The 17,191-nt window shown below is 37.5% G+C and overlaps 1 protein-coding gene across 1 annotated transcript in view; it reads left to right on the top strand.

The window, feature by feature from the left end:
* The window catches only part of LOC100156421 (phospholipid-transporting ATPase FetA-like), a 99,002-nt gene that overhangs the window by 15,497 nt on the left and 66,314 nt on the right, over positions 1 to 17,191 (top strand). The window contains exon 3 of the mRNA XM_005660209.2: positions 10,639 to 10,716. Coding sequence (XP_005660266.1) covers positions 10,639 to 10,716 — 78 coding nt within the window. The remainder of the gene's footprint in view (positions 1 to 10,638; positions 10,717 to 17,191) is intronic.

Genomic DNA, 17,191 nt, shown 5'->3' on the forward strand with positions numbered 1-17,191 from the left:
ATATAAAGTAGCACACTCAAGGGCTGGGTGCTTGTTCATCTCTACTCACCAGCTGAGAAAAGATAAAGATGGAGTTTAGGCAGGCCCTGCTGTTGGTACTTGCTTGCCTCCAGAGCTTATAGGAGTCAGGAGAAATGTAACGAATAAAGGAACTTACATAGATAGAGCTGTCTGACAATGTAGAGGCTGTCTTGAGAGACAGTGATTTGTTCTTCATTGGAAGTATTTAGACAAGGTGGCCAGGATTGCTGAACCCTGCTCTGGATGGGAGGATGGACCAGATATCTCCCAGTGCTTTTCCAATTGTTAAATTTCGTAATTTTCAGAATGAGAGAGGCTATGCAAGATCCAAGATGGCTCCCAGCCTGGACATTCCTGGTGGGAGTGGAAGGCAATGTGATTCTTCTCACTTGGACTTAGTTTAATTTAGTTGAGCCTGATCCCTCTACGACTCTCCTTAGACCTGGTAAAGCCCCATATAACATGAAAAAACCACTTGAAAACTCTAGTTGGCACTGTGATCCAGGGGTGCTCCCAGTTTAGTCTGAAGCCCAGAGTTTCCTGGGGACATATAGGATCAGGGAGCCTCTTATTAGTGTGACTTAAACTCCCGCAGCTTGTTGACATGGAAGCATTAGAAATGTTCTGTCTTCTGCTGTGAAGTAGAGTAGTGGAGCATAGACCACTAGCAGAGAAGTGGTCTGCGAATAGGGTCCAGAAAATTCCCATCGGTTTAGGATTTTGGATTATGTTTGTCACCGATGCTCCCCACTTTATGGCTACCACATTTGTATCTAATGAAATAGAACAGCTAAGGGGAATATGTCTTTGGATTGGCTTTAACTGAGAGATGTACAGATCCTAGGACTGATTTTAAACACCATCAGATAAAGTGTTTTTATTCTTTATAGCAGTTGTGTTGATGAAGTTATCAGCAGGAGACATCTTGTGAGCTTGTTTGGAGGTTCTTGCACAGGAGTGCAGTTACTTGTATACCCTTGACAGAAGAATGGCCCTCCTCTATCAGAGATGGTTGTCCTCTTCAACCAAGCACACAGCTTCAGGAGGGATATGCCTGGAGTGGAGGGAGGAGGAAGGGGACACTGGCCTAGCCAGCCAAATCAGCCAAATCAACCCTGGCAATCAATGGGGTGACATATGTCACAGCCAGATTGCTCTCACATCCAGGAGACATCTTGTAACATGTATTCTTCAGAAACATTTTTCTTGGTTAGATATTCTTAAAGAACTCACCTACTACTGGTCTTCATTTTTTTTTAATTCAATGTTTATTTTTATTTTATTTTATTTTTACCAATCTCCTACTTAGAAGCCAGGCTTTGGGCTAGGGCTTTGGAGGACACGGTAATTAGACATTTTCGCACTTACCAATCTGATAGAGGAGATGAAATTCAGAAAATGATTATAACATAAGAAAAAATGATTAGTTTAAGGGAAATAGTATCAACCAAGTGGAATGGGAATTGAAATGGAAGAAAAATTATTTCTGGAATGAAGAAGCAGAGAAATTTCATTGAGAGGCTCATGGGATTTGAGCTGGCCTTTTGTAAGATAACCTTTGCAGGGTCTTGACTGATATAGAGCAGGGTGTTACCCTTGGAAGGAACAGTGTGAGCAGCGGCATAAATGCAGGAAACCATGGGCTATATAAAGGGAAAAGTACAGAGGCCAGTTTGAATAAAGGTAAATAGTGGAAGAGAAAGATGAAATAACAATTTGAGTTCAAATTAGAGCCTCTTGAATGTGTGGCTAACAATATAGCTAAACTTCATTTAGTAACCCATAGGAAGCTATTGAGGGTGTTTCAGCTGGTCAGGCAGATGTCATGATCAGTGTTCTGCTCTAGGGAAGCAGTGGATAGTTTATAAAAGTTGGAAGCAAATAACAAGCTATTGACTCCAGGAGGAAAGTATAAAGAATCCGAGATATTAGTGGGATTAGAAAGGAGGTAGTAGCTACAGAAGACCCCCAAATGGAAGATATAGAACATGACAGGTGATCAGAGGAGGAACAGAAGGTGATTCTTAAATTTTATGAATGAGTTTCAGGATAATAAGGCAGAGGAGCAGATATGCTTAAAATCAGGGAAGATAAGGAGTTCCCAGCAGGTTCAGGATCTGATGTTTTCACTGCAGTGGCTCAGGTCCACTGACCTAGGAACTTCCCCATGCCATGGGTACTATCAAAAACAAACAAACATTTAAAAAACCAGGGAAGGTAAGAAATATGATTTTCAAACATGTTTATCTTGAGGTGCTAGTGAGTACCTAAGAGAAAATGTCCAACAGATTATGTTTGGTACCAGAGATTGTTTTATTATATTTTATTTTTTGTCTTTTTATGGCCATACCTGCGGCATATGGAAGTTCTTAGGCTATGGGTCGAATTGGAGCTGCAGCTGCTGGCCTATGCCTCAGCTCACAGCAATGCAGGATCCTTAACCCACTGAGCAAGGCCAAGGATCAAACCCATATCCTTATGGATACTAGTTGGACTCATTTCTGCTGAGCCACAACAGGAACTCCTAGAGATAGTTTTAGGAGCCAGGACTAGAGGTGCAATGAGAGGATATGATGTCATAACTCAGGGAAAGCACACACAGAAAACAAGGAAAAGAAATATGCTTCAGGAGGAGAGAACCTATCATGTGCAAGGCACTGTAAAAAAAAAAAATGCTCGATGTATTTTATATAATCTTTGCAATGCAGCTAAAGTGATTATCTTGACATGAGAGATAAGAAGTTCAGAGTGATTACCTCATTAGCCCAAGGTCATACATTTGATAGTGTTGGCTCCAGGGTTTTGAGTTAGGTCAGCGTAATTCTGCTACATCACACTGCAAATCTGTCAAAAAGGCGGGAAGAGGCAAACCAGGAAAATTAATTGTCATGAACACAAGGGAAAAGATTAAGTGTCTTAGTGAACTATGGGGTAACTGTGGGAATAGAAAAGATCAAGGCAAGGAGGTGAGATATCTCCGTGGCTCCCAGTAGTTTCAGCTTTTGTTGGGAATTTGTGCCAAGGCCAGCCAATCTTAGGCATGATGAAAGAGGCTATTTAAGGACTTTGAACTGCACCTGGCCTAGCTGGACGCTGAGTTCCATCTACAAATGTACATTTTAACTTAATTAAGCACTTATCCCAGAAGCACCAGCTGATCTTCCAACTTTGTTTTTAGCAGGAGAAATTACTTTTTCAATATAGAATATCGGGAAAGCCTGGATAAAATCAGAGTTATTCAAGTTGAAGGAAAGGAAGTACCTTTTTCCTCCTCTTTGTCCCCTCAGCCCTCAATCCACTTCAGAACAGGGTTCTGAAACCTTGCTCTACATAACACCGTTGGAAAACTCCTGCTTTACATTAGGTTTTTTTTGGAAGGAGGAGGGTGACAAAGGGAAATGACAGGTATTACTCTTTATTATAGATGAGAAAAGCTAGAAAACTGACGGAAAGTGTCCTTTGCTTTAGTTACAAACATTTTAGGAATCCAGCTGAGATGAGAACAAAGGTTTTCCAACTCCCCAGTCATTGGGTGCTCTTTGTATTATCTCACTCTTGCCCCCAGTTTTAAAACAATAAAATTTGTTTTAAAAAAATACAGCACTTGATTTCTAAGATTCCGTTCAACAGATATTTGTAAACTATGTACATGTGCAAAGAGTTAAGACTAACTTAGTAAACTTTGGCTCAGTTTTATAGACTAAAAGAAAGGGAAAATAAACCATCCCAAAGCATCAGTATTATACTACCTAATAAGGCACTTTCTCTGTGAGACAGCAAAGCTACAAGTGCCAGAAGGTGATTGTGTGGACTCCAGTATTTGTCCAGACGCGATTTACAGCTCTGGGCAGAAAAGAAGGGGTTTTGTAACACATAGTTGCTTTACAAAATCTGCTTCATCGGCTGAGCAAATAACTCCTGAGCAAGACTATGAGTTTGAAAATAGAAGCAGTGGCTAAGAAAATAGTATTTTGTAGGTTTTTCTGCTCCATTTTGTGCTCGAAGTTTGTTTTATATCCATCTTCAGCTCTTTGCTTTAAACCACCTGAAACCAAATCTAAGCTAATTGAAAGATTACGAGAGGTCCATGAACCACCTTCGGAAGAAGAAGGTTGCAAATGAAGGTTTTGAGACTCTTCATTTTCACCTATCTAGAGGAAACAGAAAAAAAAAAAAAAAATTTCACAACAAAAGCAATTAGTTAAATTCACAGCAGCTGGGAATCAGATGTAAGAAACAGAAGGCGATCTAGTCATCTAAATGGCATCATAGACTAGTAGATGTTTCAATGTCTTCCTATTCCTCCCGGAGTTTTAAAGTTACTAAGTTTAGATGATCTTGGTTTTCCTAGATTGTTTTACTGTCGGAAAGAATTCGTGGTTGAAATAATAGGGTAACTGAGAAAAGAGGCGTAGCGTGGAGTACTGGCAATTTTCAGGCTCTGATTTAAAATATTTCAGGATAAGACTTGCTTTGTGTTTTTTTTTTTAAGTATTATTGAAGTATTGCAGGATTGTGATAATTTCTGCTGTACAAAAAAGTGATTCAGTCTTATATATACATATCCAGATTCTTTTTATTATTATTATTACTGATATTATTATAATATGTGCTTCTGTTGTGGGGTGGCAGGGGGGAGGAAGAAAAAGAGAACTTTTATTATCTTTGCTGAGATTCATGTGGTGTGAATTAGGATGGGGGAAACACTGATTTCTAAGTAACCAGGGATTTATGCACTGGATGTAATAGTTAACTCAGAGGAACTTTAAATTCAGTATACCGGAAGCTTTTGTGATCTTACACGACAGTTTGGGGAAATGTAGCTCTTATTTTAGTCAGTGTATCATGGGCACATCTGCTTCTATATGAGAGTCCTTGCCTCCACATTCTCAAAGGCATCCAAGTTAGCCATGGGTCTGTTCCTTCATTATTCAAGAGCTCTAGTCTCTGGAAGACAGATTTGTTCATTAAGAGTCAGTGATGACTTGTGTGCATGTGGTCTGTGATATTCTAGTACAAGAATCATTGGCTAAGCTCATATCACAAATACCCCATTGCTAGACCGCATTGTGTTTTAGTTTCAGTAGTTTTCAAACTGAGCTAAATATAAAGACTTTATCTAATACTTTGTACATAGTAAATTTGCCAGTTTTTGTATATAAGTGTGAGGAGGGACAGGATGCTGGCGGCACAGAATCACAGCTATGACCTGGGGGAACTTGAAGTTGTTTTGCAGTGTAACACCAATTGAAAACCTATAGGCTAATGGATCAGTAGATCAGTACTCCACCCTCAACCCCAAATTTCAGTAAAGTCATCCTCATTTCCACGTTATATGATTTATTTCAAGGTCTAGGCAGCTTGGAGATTGTGAACTCAAGGTGGGGCCTCTTATTTCTACCTTTATATTCTCATGTCTAAATGAAAGAGCTTTACAGACTGTTACCTACAAGGGAACCCCCATAAGATTATCAGCTGATTTCTCTACAGAAACACTACAGGCCAGGAGGGAATGGCAAGAGATATTTAAAGTGCTAAAAGGAAAAAATATGCAACCTAGAATACTCTATCCAGCAAGAATATCATTTAAAATAGAAGGGGAAATAAAAATGTTTTCCAACAAACAAAAACTAAAAGAATACAGCAACACAAAACCCAGGTTAAAAGAAATACTGAAAGGGTTTCTCTAAACCAAAAAGAAAGGAAGGAAAGGGAAGAAAAAAGAAAAGAAAAAAAAAAAAAAAGAAGAGGAAGAACTAGGACTGAGGAAACCGCAATCAGAGAGCAGTCACTCAAATAAGCCAGCATACAGATTTAATCATGAACATGCTTCAAACAAAATAAAATTAAAAAGAAAAAAATAAAAAAGAGTCATCAAAACCATAAAATGTGGGCAAGGGATGTTAGGAAATAAATAACCCTTTTTGTTTGTTTGTTTGTATGTTTCTCTTCTTAATTTTAATATAGTAATGAAGTGTTTGAACTTACAGGACCATCAGGCTAAAACACACAATTATAGGAAAGGGGTAGCATACTTAAAAAACAGGGCAACCACAAGCCAAAACCAAATATTGCATTTGCAAAAAATGAAAAAAAAACAAAACACTCAAGCAGATAATAACAGGAGACCATCCAACCAAAAAAAAAAAAAAAAAAAGAAGGGAAGAAAGGAAGAATGGAGAACCATAGAATCAACTGGAACACGAGGTTCAAAATGGCAATAAATAATCATCTATCAATTATCACCTTAAATGTCAATGGACTAAATGAAAGAGCTTTAATTCCTATAACCGAGTTTTACAGAGGCTGGTGTTATTTCTTGACTTCTTTTCAATGACTGATTTATGACTCTACTATTTTTTAATGTTCTTTGTAAAATGTTATGATCTTCCCCCCAGATTTTTAGTAATTACAAAGGGAAAATTGTAAGTTTACAGTGGCGATGACAGACCATCGTAGCCAAGCATTCCAGGTTCACGTCACCAGGAATGCGTATGACAACATGGATCCCCTGATAGGATGTAATGGAAGGGCACATCAAACTCAAATTGAGACGCATTCTACAAAACAAGTGAACAGTACCATTTAAAACTGTCAAGATTATGAAAAGCAAGGAAAGAATGAGTAACAGTTGCAGATTGAAGGAGACACACAACTAAATGCAGCATGGGATCCTGGGTTAGGTCCTGGAACAAAAACAACAACTTAAGTTAAAAGTGTTATACCAAGGTTAATTTCTTAGTTTAATTGGTCTATGATTATGTTAGGCGTTAACATAAGAAGGTGAGTGAAAGGTATGTGAAGATTCCCTATTTCTGCAACCCTTCTGTAAGGTTAAATTTATCTAAAAATAAAAAAATTTTAGTCTAGTGACCTTAATAAATGTTATTTAAAAATTACTGTCCTGAGAAAGATAGGAAGAGTATTATATACTTGTATGTTCACTTTAATTTTTTTAGTTCTTTTGTTATTATTGTATGTTGACTAGATATAAAATTTATAATCAGGGTGTATGTTGTAAAGAGTAGCAGTATGAGCACAAATGTAGCTTGAATCTCTCAGTATGCTTTTTCCATCCCATCCCCTTTCCTTTCCCTAACCTCTACCCTGTATTTTGTATTTCTCATTCCCTTGTTTCTCTTTATAGGTTTACCTTGAATATATTTATCCCTAATGATATTGTTTTCCACGATCTTTATGTAAGTGGAATAATACTGTATATATTATTTCGCAATTCATCTTTTCCCTAAATATTGCATTCCTGAGATTTAATAATGTAAACTTAGTTCACTGATTTTCACCACTTTGTGGATTTACTTTTTTTTTTTTTTGCTTTTTAGGGCCACACCCACAGCATATGGAGGTTCCCAAGCTAGGGGTCGAATCAGAGCTACAGCTGCCAGCCTACATCACAGCCACAGCCACACCAGATCCGAGCCGTGTCTGTGACCTACACCACAGCTCACGGCAACACCAGATCCTTAACCAACAGAGCAAGGTCAGGGATTGAACCTGCAACCTCATGGTTACTAGTCGGGTTCATTAATCACTGAGCCATGATGGGAACTCCCTGTGGCTTTCCATTTTATGAACATACTACAAGTTACTTTACTGTTCTACCATTAATAGCCATTTGGTTGGTTTCTAGTTTTGCTGTTATTATCATTGCTACTGCACACATCTTTGTATATGACATATTATTACAGTTTCCCTAGAATATAGATGTAAGATGAACTAGCTGGGTTATAGGGTAAATGTTTCATCAACTTTTTTAGCTAGGGCCAAATTGTTTTCCAAAGAGGTTGTCCAATGTTTAATACCACCAACAGTATGTAAGTATCCCAGTGGTTCTACTTTCTCTCGAACACAGTATTATCAGACTTAAATTTTTTTTACCAATCTGGTGGGCATGTATATTAAAATTTTAAAACATCACCATTTATTGATTGACTACTTTGCGTCAAGTACTGTAGCAGACATTTTCATACATTACTTAATCCTCTCACAGCTCTTCTTCTCAACCCCTTAATGGAAACAACATACTTAGTTTAGAATGCATAATTACCCCAAACCCCTCTCTGACATATTCCTCATCAAGCCATCTTCTATTCTGTATCTGCTTAATTTATGTTCTGTTTCTTAAAAAAAAAATTATTCTCATTTTAGAATAAATTTGAGGCATGAAGTGGTTAATAACTTTCCCTAAATTCACACTTTCATTAATTAGTTGCAGTTCTACTAATCCCTTTTTTGTTCTGTCTCTTCCCTATTTCCTTGACATTCCATTTCTTCCTCCCTTCCCTCACATTCTTCCACTCCTCCTAAGTTTAACAGCTTAAATGTACCTTCCAGCTGGCTGCTATATAATGTGATGTGCATGCAGAGAACGTCACAGGATTGGTGAGTGCCTAGTATGAACTAGTCATTACTCAGGTCCCTGGCTGGCTGTTAAATTCTTGTAACCATTTCAAATTCCAAGCTGTGCTACTTTGTGCATTTGGCCAGGCTACCCTCTCAAAACTGCTGATGTCCCTGCAGGGTTTGGAGAGCATCCAGAACTTCAGGACATTCCATCCTTGGCTCTCTTTTCTCAGCAGGAGTAGGAATGCCAAGCCTCCTGTGGGGGTGTAGACAACTGAGATTGTAGGGTGCCTAGAGATTGGGGATGTTAGAACTGCTGACGTTGGTTAGGAACACACAGATTCTATTGACAGAAAAAACAGACCTTAGATTGGGGTATAAAACATGCAGTACAAATGATTTTTTTTTTTTTTTTTTTTTTTGCCTACGCAGTAGTTCGTTTTACTTTTAAAAAAAATTGGAGGAGTTCCCATTGTGGCTCGGTGGTTAACGAACCTGACTAGTATACATAAGGATGAGGGTTCGATCCCTGGCCTTGCTCAGTAGGTTAAGGATCCATTGTTGCCGTGAGCTGTGGTCTAGGTCGAAGATGCAGCTCAGATCCCACATTGCTGTGGCTGTGGTGTAGGCTGGCAGCTATAGCTCCAATTTGACCCCTAACCTGGGAACCTCCGTATGCCATGGGTGCGGCCCCAAATAGACAAACAACAAAAAAAAATTTTTTTAATTGGATGATTTTATAGGAAGCATGTATTCACCGATTTGTCACAATACCCGGTGCTTCATTTTATATTGTATTACATCTCACTGCTGTTAACTCCCTGGCTCCTAAAGTTATTTGATGCAGCTCTGCCTAGGTTATTGAATGTGAATTGTGTCCTTAATGAGGTCACTTAGGACTCATGGAGGGCACTGGAAGATGCCTTCTCCTTCTAAAGTGATCACAGTTGTCTAGATAATTTTTTTTCCTGACAGTTGAGCATCCCTTGTCTCTAAACACTCTTTCAGCTTAGATTTTACACTCCCCTCAAGATTATGGGTTTTTGTCCCATCTAATCTTGTTTGGGATAATTAAGATGAAAATACGTGTTAAATTTTCTAGTCTTGGCCTAGAAAATTTAGTGACTTAGGAGACCTGAAAGAAATAAGTAACTAAAATAAATATACTTTATTGGCCTTTTCTGAATTGGGTTAAGGATGGAGAGAAAGAAGGATTTTCTGTGTGGTATATTCATAGAGTTTGATAAAGTAAAATTTTTTTAAAAGTTAAAAAACATGACTCTTATATAAATATAAAATGGTATCAAAGATTTTATTTAAGAATTCCGGTTGTGGCTTAGCAGGTGAAGAACTCGACAGTGTCCGTGAGGATGCAGGTTTGATCCCTGACCTTGCTTATTGGGTTAAGGATCTATTGTTGCCACAACCTGTGGTATAGGTTGCAGATGTGGCTCAGATCTGGTGTTGCCATGGCTGTGGTATATGCCTGTAGCTACAGCTCTGATTCGACCCCTAGCCTGGGACTTTCCATATGCCACAAGTGCAGCCATTAAAAAAAAAAAAAAAAAAAAAGGATTTTATTTAACTCACTAATTAATGAGGGAATCAGTGAGATGTTAAGGCCAGTTCAAATGAAAATTTAGGAGCTATGTAATTTTAGGCAATTTCATAAAGAAGTGTTAAGATTTCTCAATTATACATAAAACTAATTAAAGTCCTAAAGTGCATTAGTCATAATCTTTGGAGTTATATTTTCCACAGACAAAATATTTGTACCTATGTTAGATAAAAATCTACAAATTAGGCAGAGCCTCCTTGCCTGCCTGCTCGCATCTCTCACAGGTATCTTATCTTAATAAATCTATTTCTCACCTATCAAAAAAAAAAAAACCCTCAAGTTAACCCCTGTCCTATGGAGTTATAGAGTAGTCCAGTCAATAGAAAACTAACTGAAGATGTAAGCTGAGAACTTCGGTAAAAGATCACCCACTAATTTCTTTAGCCTCTTTCCAAGCTTGAGCTAATTTTTTAACAGATAGTAATCAGCTTAGATTTGGTTGCAGGAAGTGGATGCTGTTTCCCGAGTTTTGAAAATATAAGTTTATAATAAGGACATATGAAATGAATTCTAAAATTTAGGATATGTATTTTAGAGGTAGATTTATTTTGGATTTCAGAGATTAAGTTCCAAGTTTCTTAAGCATACATTTAAGTAATGAGAAATTCTTGTTCTAAATCTTTTTATTTCCTTTACAGAAATTCCAGGGAATTATAACTGGAACTACTCTGTTATGTCTCTATTTGAAAGGCAAAATGAAGATGGACAAAATGAAGGTAGTCTGTATGTCATTATTATTGCCTCCAAAACATATGCACATGCACACACATGTATGTGTGCACTCACACATATGACAGATAAACAACCTGGACAAACTACCAGTCAAGCAAACTGACCAGGAAAGGAAATATACTTTGCAGAAATAAATATTTCATACTTATAGTTACAAGCTCCACTGTTTTGTCATTTGAGAATTCTAATTTAAGTAATTGCAATCGCCCATCTTTTGTACTTTTATCCGTGATTTTATTTTGTACTTGTATTTGGAAGTTCATCAGGAAAGTGTGTGTTCCTTTTCCTCTCCCCATCCTTCAAAACCACCTCCTGTTAAAAAAAAGAAATGGTTGGAGTTCCCATCATGGCTCAGCAGAAACAAATCTGCTAGCATCCTTGAGGACTCAGGTTTAATTCCTGGCATCACTCAGTGGGTTAAGGATCCAGCATTGCCGTGAGCTGTGATGTAGGCTGCAGATGTGGCTTGGGCCTGGCATTACTTTGGCTGTGGTGTAGGCCAGTGGCTACAGCTCCAATTCAACTCCTAAGCCTGGGACCCTCCATATACCGCAGGTGCGGCTCTAAAAAGACAAAAAAGAAAAAAGAAAAAAAATTGAAAAGACATGTTCAGTGTGAAAAGATGTTGCTGAGGCAGGTAAGATCATCTTTTGCAGACTATGGACAAAGCAAGTGGATCTGGGTATGGTGTTAGGATTTCTGTACCTGCCATGCTTTCCTGTGGTGAATCAAAGTACTAAAAAGAACTGAGTAATCATACCCAAGCCATCTTTAAGAATGAAACTGCTTGACATGAAAAAAACCCTTTTCTGACATAAAATTTCAAGAAAGCAAGCCAGGCTGTAGTTCTATATTTAGGCTTCCTTTTGAGGATTGGAGAAGGTACAGAGAATTAAATTAGGTCACTGATTTAAGGCCACACTCTACTTTCTTTACTTTCTGTCGTTATGTAGTTGTCTGATTCCTAGAAGGAGCCCATTCCAAGGGGACAGGCCCTAGTTCCAGGAGGAGGAAGTCAGGGAGCTTCCAACAGAGGGAAAAATCAAGTGAGTCCTCTCCTACTCTTGGAATTGCTGAAAGAGAGAGGGCTGAGGAAAACAGGGTAACTGCCCAATTTCTCCTGCATCTTCTTATGAACAGAGCATATAGAGGACAATGTAAATCAGTAAAATGAGAACATTCCCTCACACCATACACAACAATGAACTTAAAATGGCTTAAAGACTTACATGTAATACATGACACTATAAAACTCCTAGAAGAGAATTTAGGCAAAACATTCTCTGACATAAATCATAGCAGTGTTTTCTTAGGTCAGTCTCCCAAGGCAATAGAAGAAAAAACTTAAAATAAGCAAATAGGACCTAATCAAACTTATAAGCTTTTGCACAGCAATGGAAAGTGTAAACAAAATGAAAAAAAAAAACAACCTATGGACTAGGAGAAAATATTTGCAAATGATGCGACTGACAAAGGCTTAATCCCCAAAATATATATGAAAAGCTCATACAATCCAGTAACAAAAAAACACAAACAAACCAATTTAAAAAATGAGTAAAAGACCTAAATAGACATTTCTCGAAAGACTTACAGATGGGCAGTAGGCACATGAAAAAGTTGCTCAGCATTGTTAATTATTATGGAAATGTAAATCAAAACTACACCGAAGTATCACCTCACATCATTCAGAATGGCCATAAGCAAAAAGTCTGCAAATAATAAAGGCTAGAGAGGATGTGAAGAAAAGGCAACCGTCATACACTGTCGGTGGGAAGATCATTGGTGCAAGCACTATGGAAAATAATATGGAGGTTCCTTAAAAAACTGAAAGTAGAGTTACTATATGGTTAGCTAAATCAACTGATAGCTATAATGTTTCCAATTAGGCTATTTGGTAGGGTAAATTATGATCATTTGGAAGCTAAGAAGCTCCAGTATTTCTACTCTAAATTGACTCCAATTAATCTGACCAAAAATGTTAGGAATTGGTCAATTATCTTTCCCCTGGCAGCTTTCTTCACTTATTTTTACAGATGGGAAAAATCCAAGCATGTGCATTAAGTGACTTGGGCAAAATCGCTAGGCATATTGATCTAGAATGACAGCAGGGGGTTATTGCTGAGTTTCTCTCACTAGCACTTGAGTTTAGTTGATGGGAGAGTCTGGTGGAGTAAGGAGAGGGGGCCTTGATTAATATACTAGTTAGAGACTTACACTCCTGAAGATCATCTGTCTGCTCTTTTGTCTTTAGCTGGAAAATCCTATTTGTGATGTTTTTCTCACTGTGAGCAAGGAGGTATTTGCTCAGAACCTCCTAAACCTGATTGCCACCTGACCAAATGTCCTTCCTTCCTTTTTTCTCTCTCCTTCCTCTTGCTTTCTTTTCTTTCAGTCTCCCACTTTTCATAGTTCCTTCTTAAAGAGCTCATTTTCCTTTTTAGTTTCTGCCATTCTCTTATCTGGGCTAATCTCCAATGTAGCTTTAACTGCTAAAACTTGAGACTGGATTGTATCATGATTGCATAAACGCTGTTTTTCACTATGCCGCTTGAATCAGATGTCTTAAGGATGTCCTTAGAGGCTTCTCCTACTCTGACACTTCTCTTCTACTACCATCCCACCAAGGGATTTTTCCCTCATTAGACTGTAGCTTTTGTATTCTTTCTTTTTTACTGGCTGAATCAGCTTCGTACATCAATGGGAGATAGCTGAATATTCAAAATCTACTTTGAGCACAGACAACTATATCAATGATGCTTGTGGAATTTCCTTGACATAGTGCAAGATAAAGGACAAAAAAAGATCATTTAATGAGTACTTTTGACATGTCAGGAATATGAAGTAGATTTTACTGTCCCATTTTACACATGAGAAAACTTAAGGCTAGAAATGGAAGGTGACTGGCCCTAAGTCACTTAACAATCTAGTGACACCCCCTTGCTGTACAGTGGGAAAATAAAATTAAAAAAAAAAAAAAAAAAAAAACAATCTAGTGACAGAGCCCAGTCTAGAATAGATTAAACTTTCTGAGCATTTTTTAATATACTGTGAATTGTTCTTAAATGCTTTGCATGCCTTGATTTACTAATCCTCACAATAACCTTATGAGCAGGTATTATTATCATTCATTTTACAGATGAAGAAAATGAGTTTCAGAGAGATTAAATAACTTCCTCAAGGTTATACAGCTGGTAAGTGAAGGATTGAGATTTGAACCCTATCAAGCTGACTTAATTGTCCTTTTTCTTTTTAATTGAAATACTGTTGATTTATAATATTGTGTTAGTTTCTGATATACAGCAGTGATTCAGTTATATGTATATTTTTCAGATTATTTTCCATTATAGGTTCTTAAAGACATTGAATATAGTTCCCATGTTCTTAACCACTGTGGGAGCCTGCTATATTTTTAATTCCAATTTTTTTTTCTGGCCACACCCATGGCATATGAAAGTTCCTGGGCCAGGGAAATCCAGGTCAGAGCTGAGTGCAGCCTTCACCACAGCTGCAGCAATACCTGATCCTCAACCCACTATGTGGGACTGGGGATTGAACAAGCGCCTCCACAGAGACAAACCAGGTCATTAATCCATTCTGCCACAGTAGGAATTCCCAACCTCCATTTTTTAACTCCCTTTTTTTATCTTCACTTTTTTTTTTAAGTCCATTGCACAATTTATGATACCAGGTTACCTTGCTTCAAAGATGTCTGGCCCTTTCAGTTCAATGATTTTAATCACCCTCAGGTCAGCTTTTAGCACAGGTCCTTGTGAAACCAGGCCTTTACTGAACAGGCTGTAGACTTAACCCTTAGTTCTCAGTGAAGGATTCATTATCCACAGTCACTAGAGGCTAGAGATAGGCGTTTGTCCCTTTGAATTCCACCGTCACTGCTACTTCAACTAGGCCATCTCCTATTTCCAGTCTTCTACAGCTCTAATCTGTAATTCACTTTTTGCCATGCCTTTTTCAGCTAAACAGGAATAAATTTTGAGTTAACAAGTTATAGGGAAAAATGGTCATCCCAGTCTTTTTTCAGCAGTATTCGCAATCCATAGGGAATCTTAAATAATTTTTTTTATTATCTAGTCTAAAAAGTTTCTTTCTTCCTTTATTATCTCCACCATGAGTGATAGCTTTCTTCCTATAAATGTGTCTTCTTTTTCTCTCACACTTTTAGTGTCTTCTCTTTTATTTATTTTTTATTTTTTAATTTTTTTAATCTTTTTAAAAGGGCCACAACTGCAGCATTTGAAGGTTAGGGGTTGAATTGGAGCTGTAGCAGCTGGCCTACACCACAGCCATGGCAATGTCAGATCCAAGCCACATCTGAGACCTTCACCACAGCTCATGGCAGTGCTGGATCCTTAACCCACTGAGTGAGGCCAGGGATCAAACCTGCATCCTCATGGATGCTAGTCAGATTTGTTTCCACTGAGCCACAACAGGAACTCCGCTTAAATATTTTCTATGAGAAACTTGTTCTGACTTCATAATATTTAACAATTGTTGCTGACAACCAGAGGAGAAATAAAGGAAATTACGTGAAGAACCGTAAAAATTCTTGTCTTATCATTGGCTCTCTCCTACGCTTTCAAAAGTCTGACATCTTAGCCCCCTGAGAAATGCATTTTGATTTTCAATACCTAACATCTTTCCCATGGGAGGTAGCTCTGCTTTTTCTAATAACCTGCTTTTACTATATCCCCAGGATTCTAGTGAATGAAATTTTCTTTGTCTTTACCTCTAATCAAAACTCCAGTCTTGAGCAAACTGGACAAATTGATTCTGAAGTTTCTCAGAACAGAAAATAGACCAGAATAGCCAAGAAGAGCTTTAAAAAGAAGACTTACTGTCCTATGCTAAAAGTTGCATAATTTAAGAGATGAGGAGGAGGAATAAATTGAATATGACATTAATGAATACAAACTACTATGCATAAAACATATATGCAGCAAGAATTTACTGTATAGCACAGGAAAATATATTCAATGTTTTGTAATAACCTATATGGAAAATAATCTGAAAATATGTATATGTATAACTTTGCTGTACACCAGAAATTAACACAATATTATCAACCAACTATACTTCAATTTAAAAAAATTTTTTAAAGATGGATAGAACAACAGAACTTAATAGATAACCCAGAATTACATTCAATATGTTAGAATTTAGTACATTATAAAAATGACATTTAAAACCAGAGTGGGATAAAATATGCGCAAATTACATATCTGATAAGTGACTCTTAGTCAGAATATATAAAGAGCCCACAGCTCTTTAAAAAAATAATTACCAGACACCTACGGTCAATTAATCTTTGATGAAGGAGGCAAGAACATAAAATGGGAGACAGTCTTTTCATTAAGTATTGCTGCGAATACTGGACAGCTGCATGCAAATCAATGAAACTGGAACACACCCTCACACCGTGCATGAAAATAAACTCAAAATGGCTTAAAGACTTAAATGTAAGACAAGACACCATCAAACTCCTAGAAGAAAACATAGGCAAATATTCTCTGATATCAACCTTACAAATGTTTTCTCAAGTCAGTCTCCCAAGGCAATAGAAATAAAAGCAAAAATAAACCAGTGGGACCTCATCAAACTGACAATCTTTTGCACAGCAAAGGAAACCATAAAAAAAACCCAAAAAGACAACTTACAGAATGGGAGAAAATAGTTTCAAATGATGCAACTGACAAGGGCTTCATCTCTAAAATATACAAACAACTTATCCAACTCAACAGCAAAAAAAGCCAACAACCCAATTAAAAAATGGGCAAAAGACCTGAATAGACATTTCTCCAAGGAAGATACAGATGGCCGACAAGCACATGAAAAAAATGCTCAACATCATTGATTATTAGAAAAATGCAAATCAAAGCTACTATGACATACCACTTCACACCAGTCAGAATGACCATCGTTAATAAGTCCACAAATAACAAATGCTGGAGAGGGTGTGGAGAAAAGGGAACCCTCCTGCACTGTTGGTGGGAATGTAAATTGGTACAACCACTATAGAAAACAGTATGGAGGTACCTTAGAAAACTATACATAGAACTACCATATGACCCAGCCATCCTGCTCTTGGGCATATATCCAGACAAAACTTTCTTTAAAAAAGACACATGCACCTGCATGTTCATTGCAGCACTATTCACAATAGCCAAGACATGGAAACAACCTAAATGTCTATCAACAGATGATTGGATTAGGAAGATGTGGTGTATATATACACAATGGAATACTACTCGGCCACAAAAAAAAAAACGAAATAATGCCATTTGCAGCAACATGGATGGAACTAGAGACTCTCATCCTGAGTGAAGTAAGTCAGAAAGAAAAAGACAAATACCATATGATATCACTTACATCTGGAATCTAATACACAGCACAAATGAACCTTCCCACACAAAAGAAAATCATGGACTTGAAGAACAGACTTGT

This window comes from Sus scrofa, chromosome 1 (genome assembly GCF_000003025.6).
Source record: "Sus scrofa isolate TJ Tabasco breed Duroc chromosome 1, Sscrofa11.1, whole genome shotgun sequence".
Lineage (NCBI taxonomy): Eukaryota > Metazoa > Chordata > Mammalia > Artiodactyla > Suidae > Sus > Sus scrofa.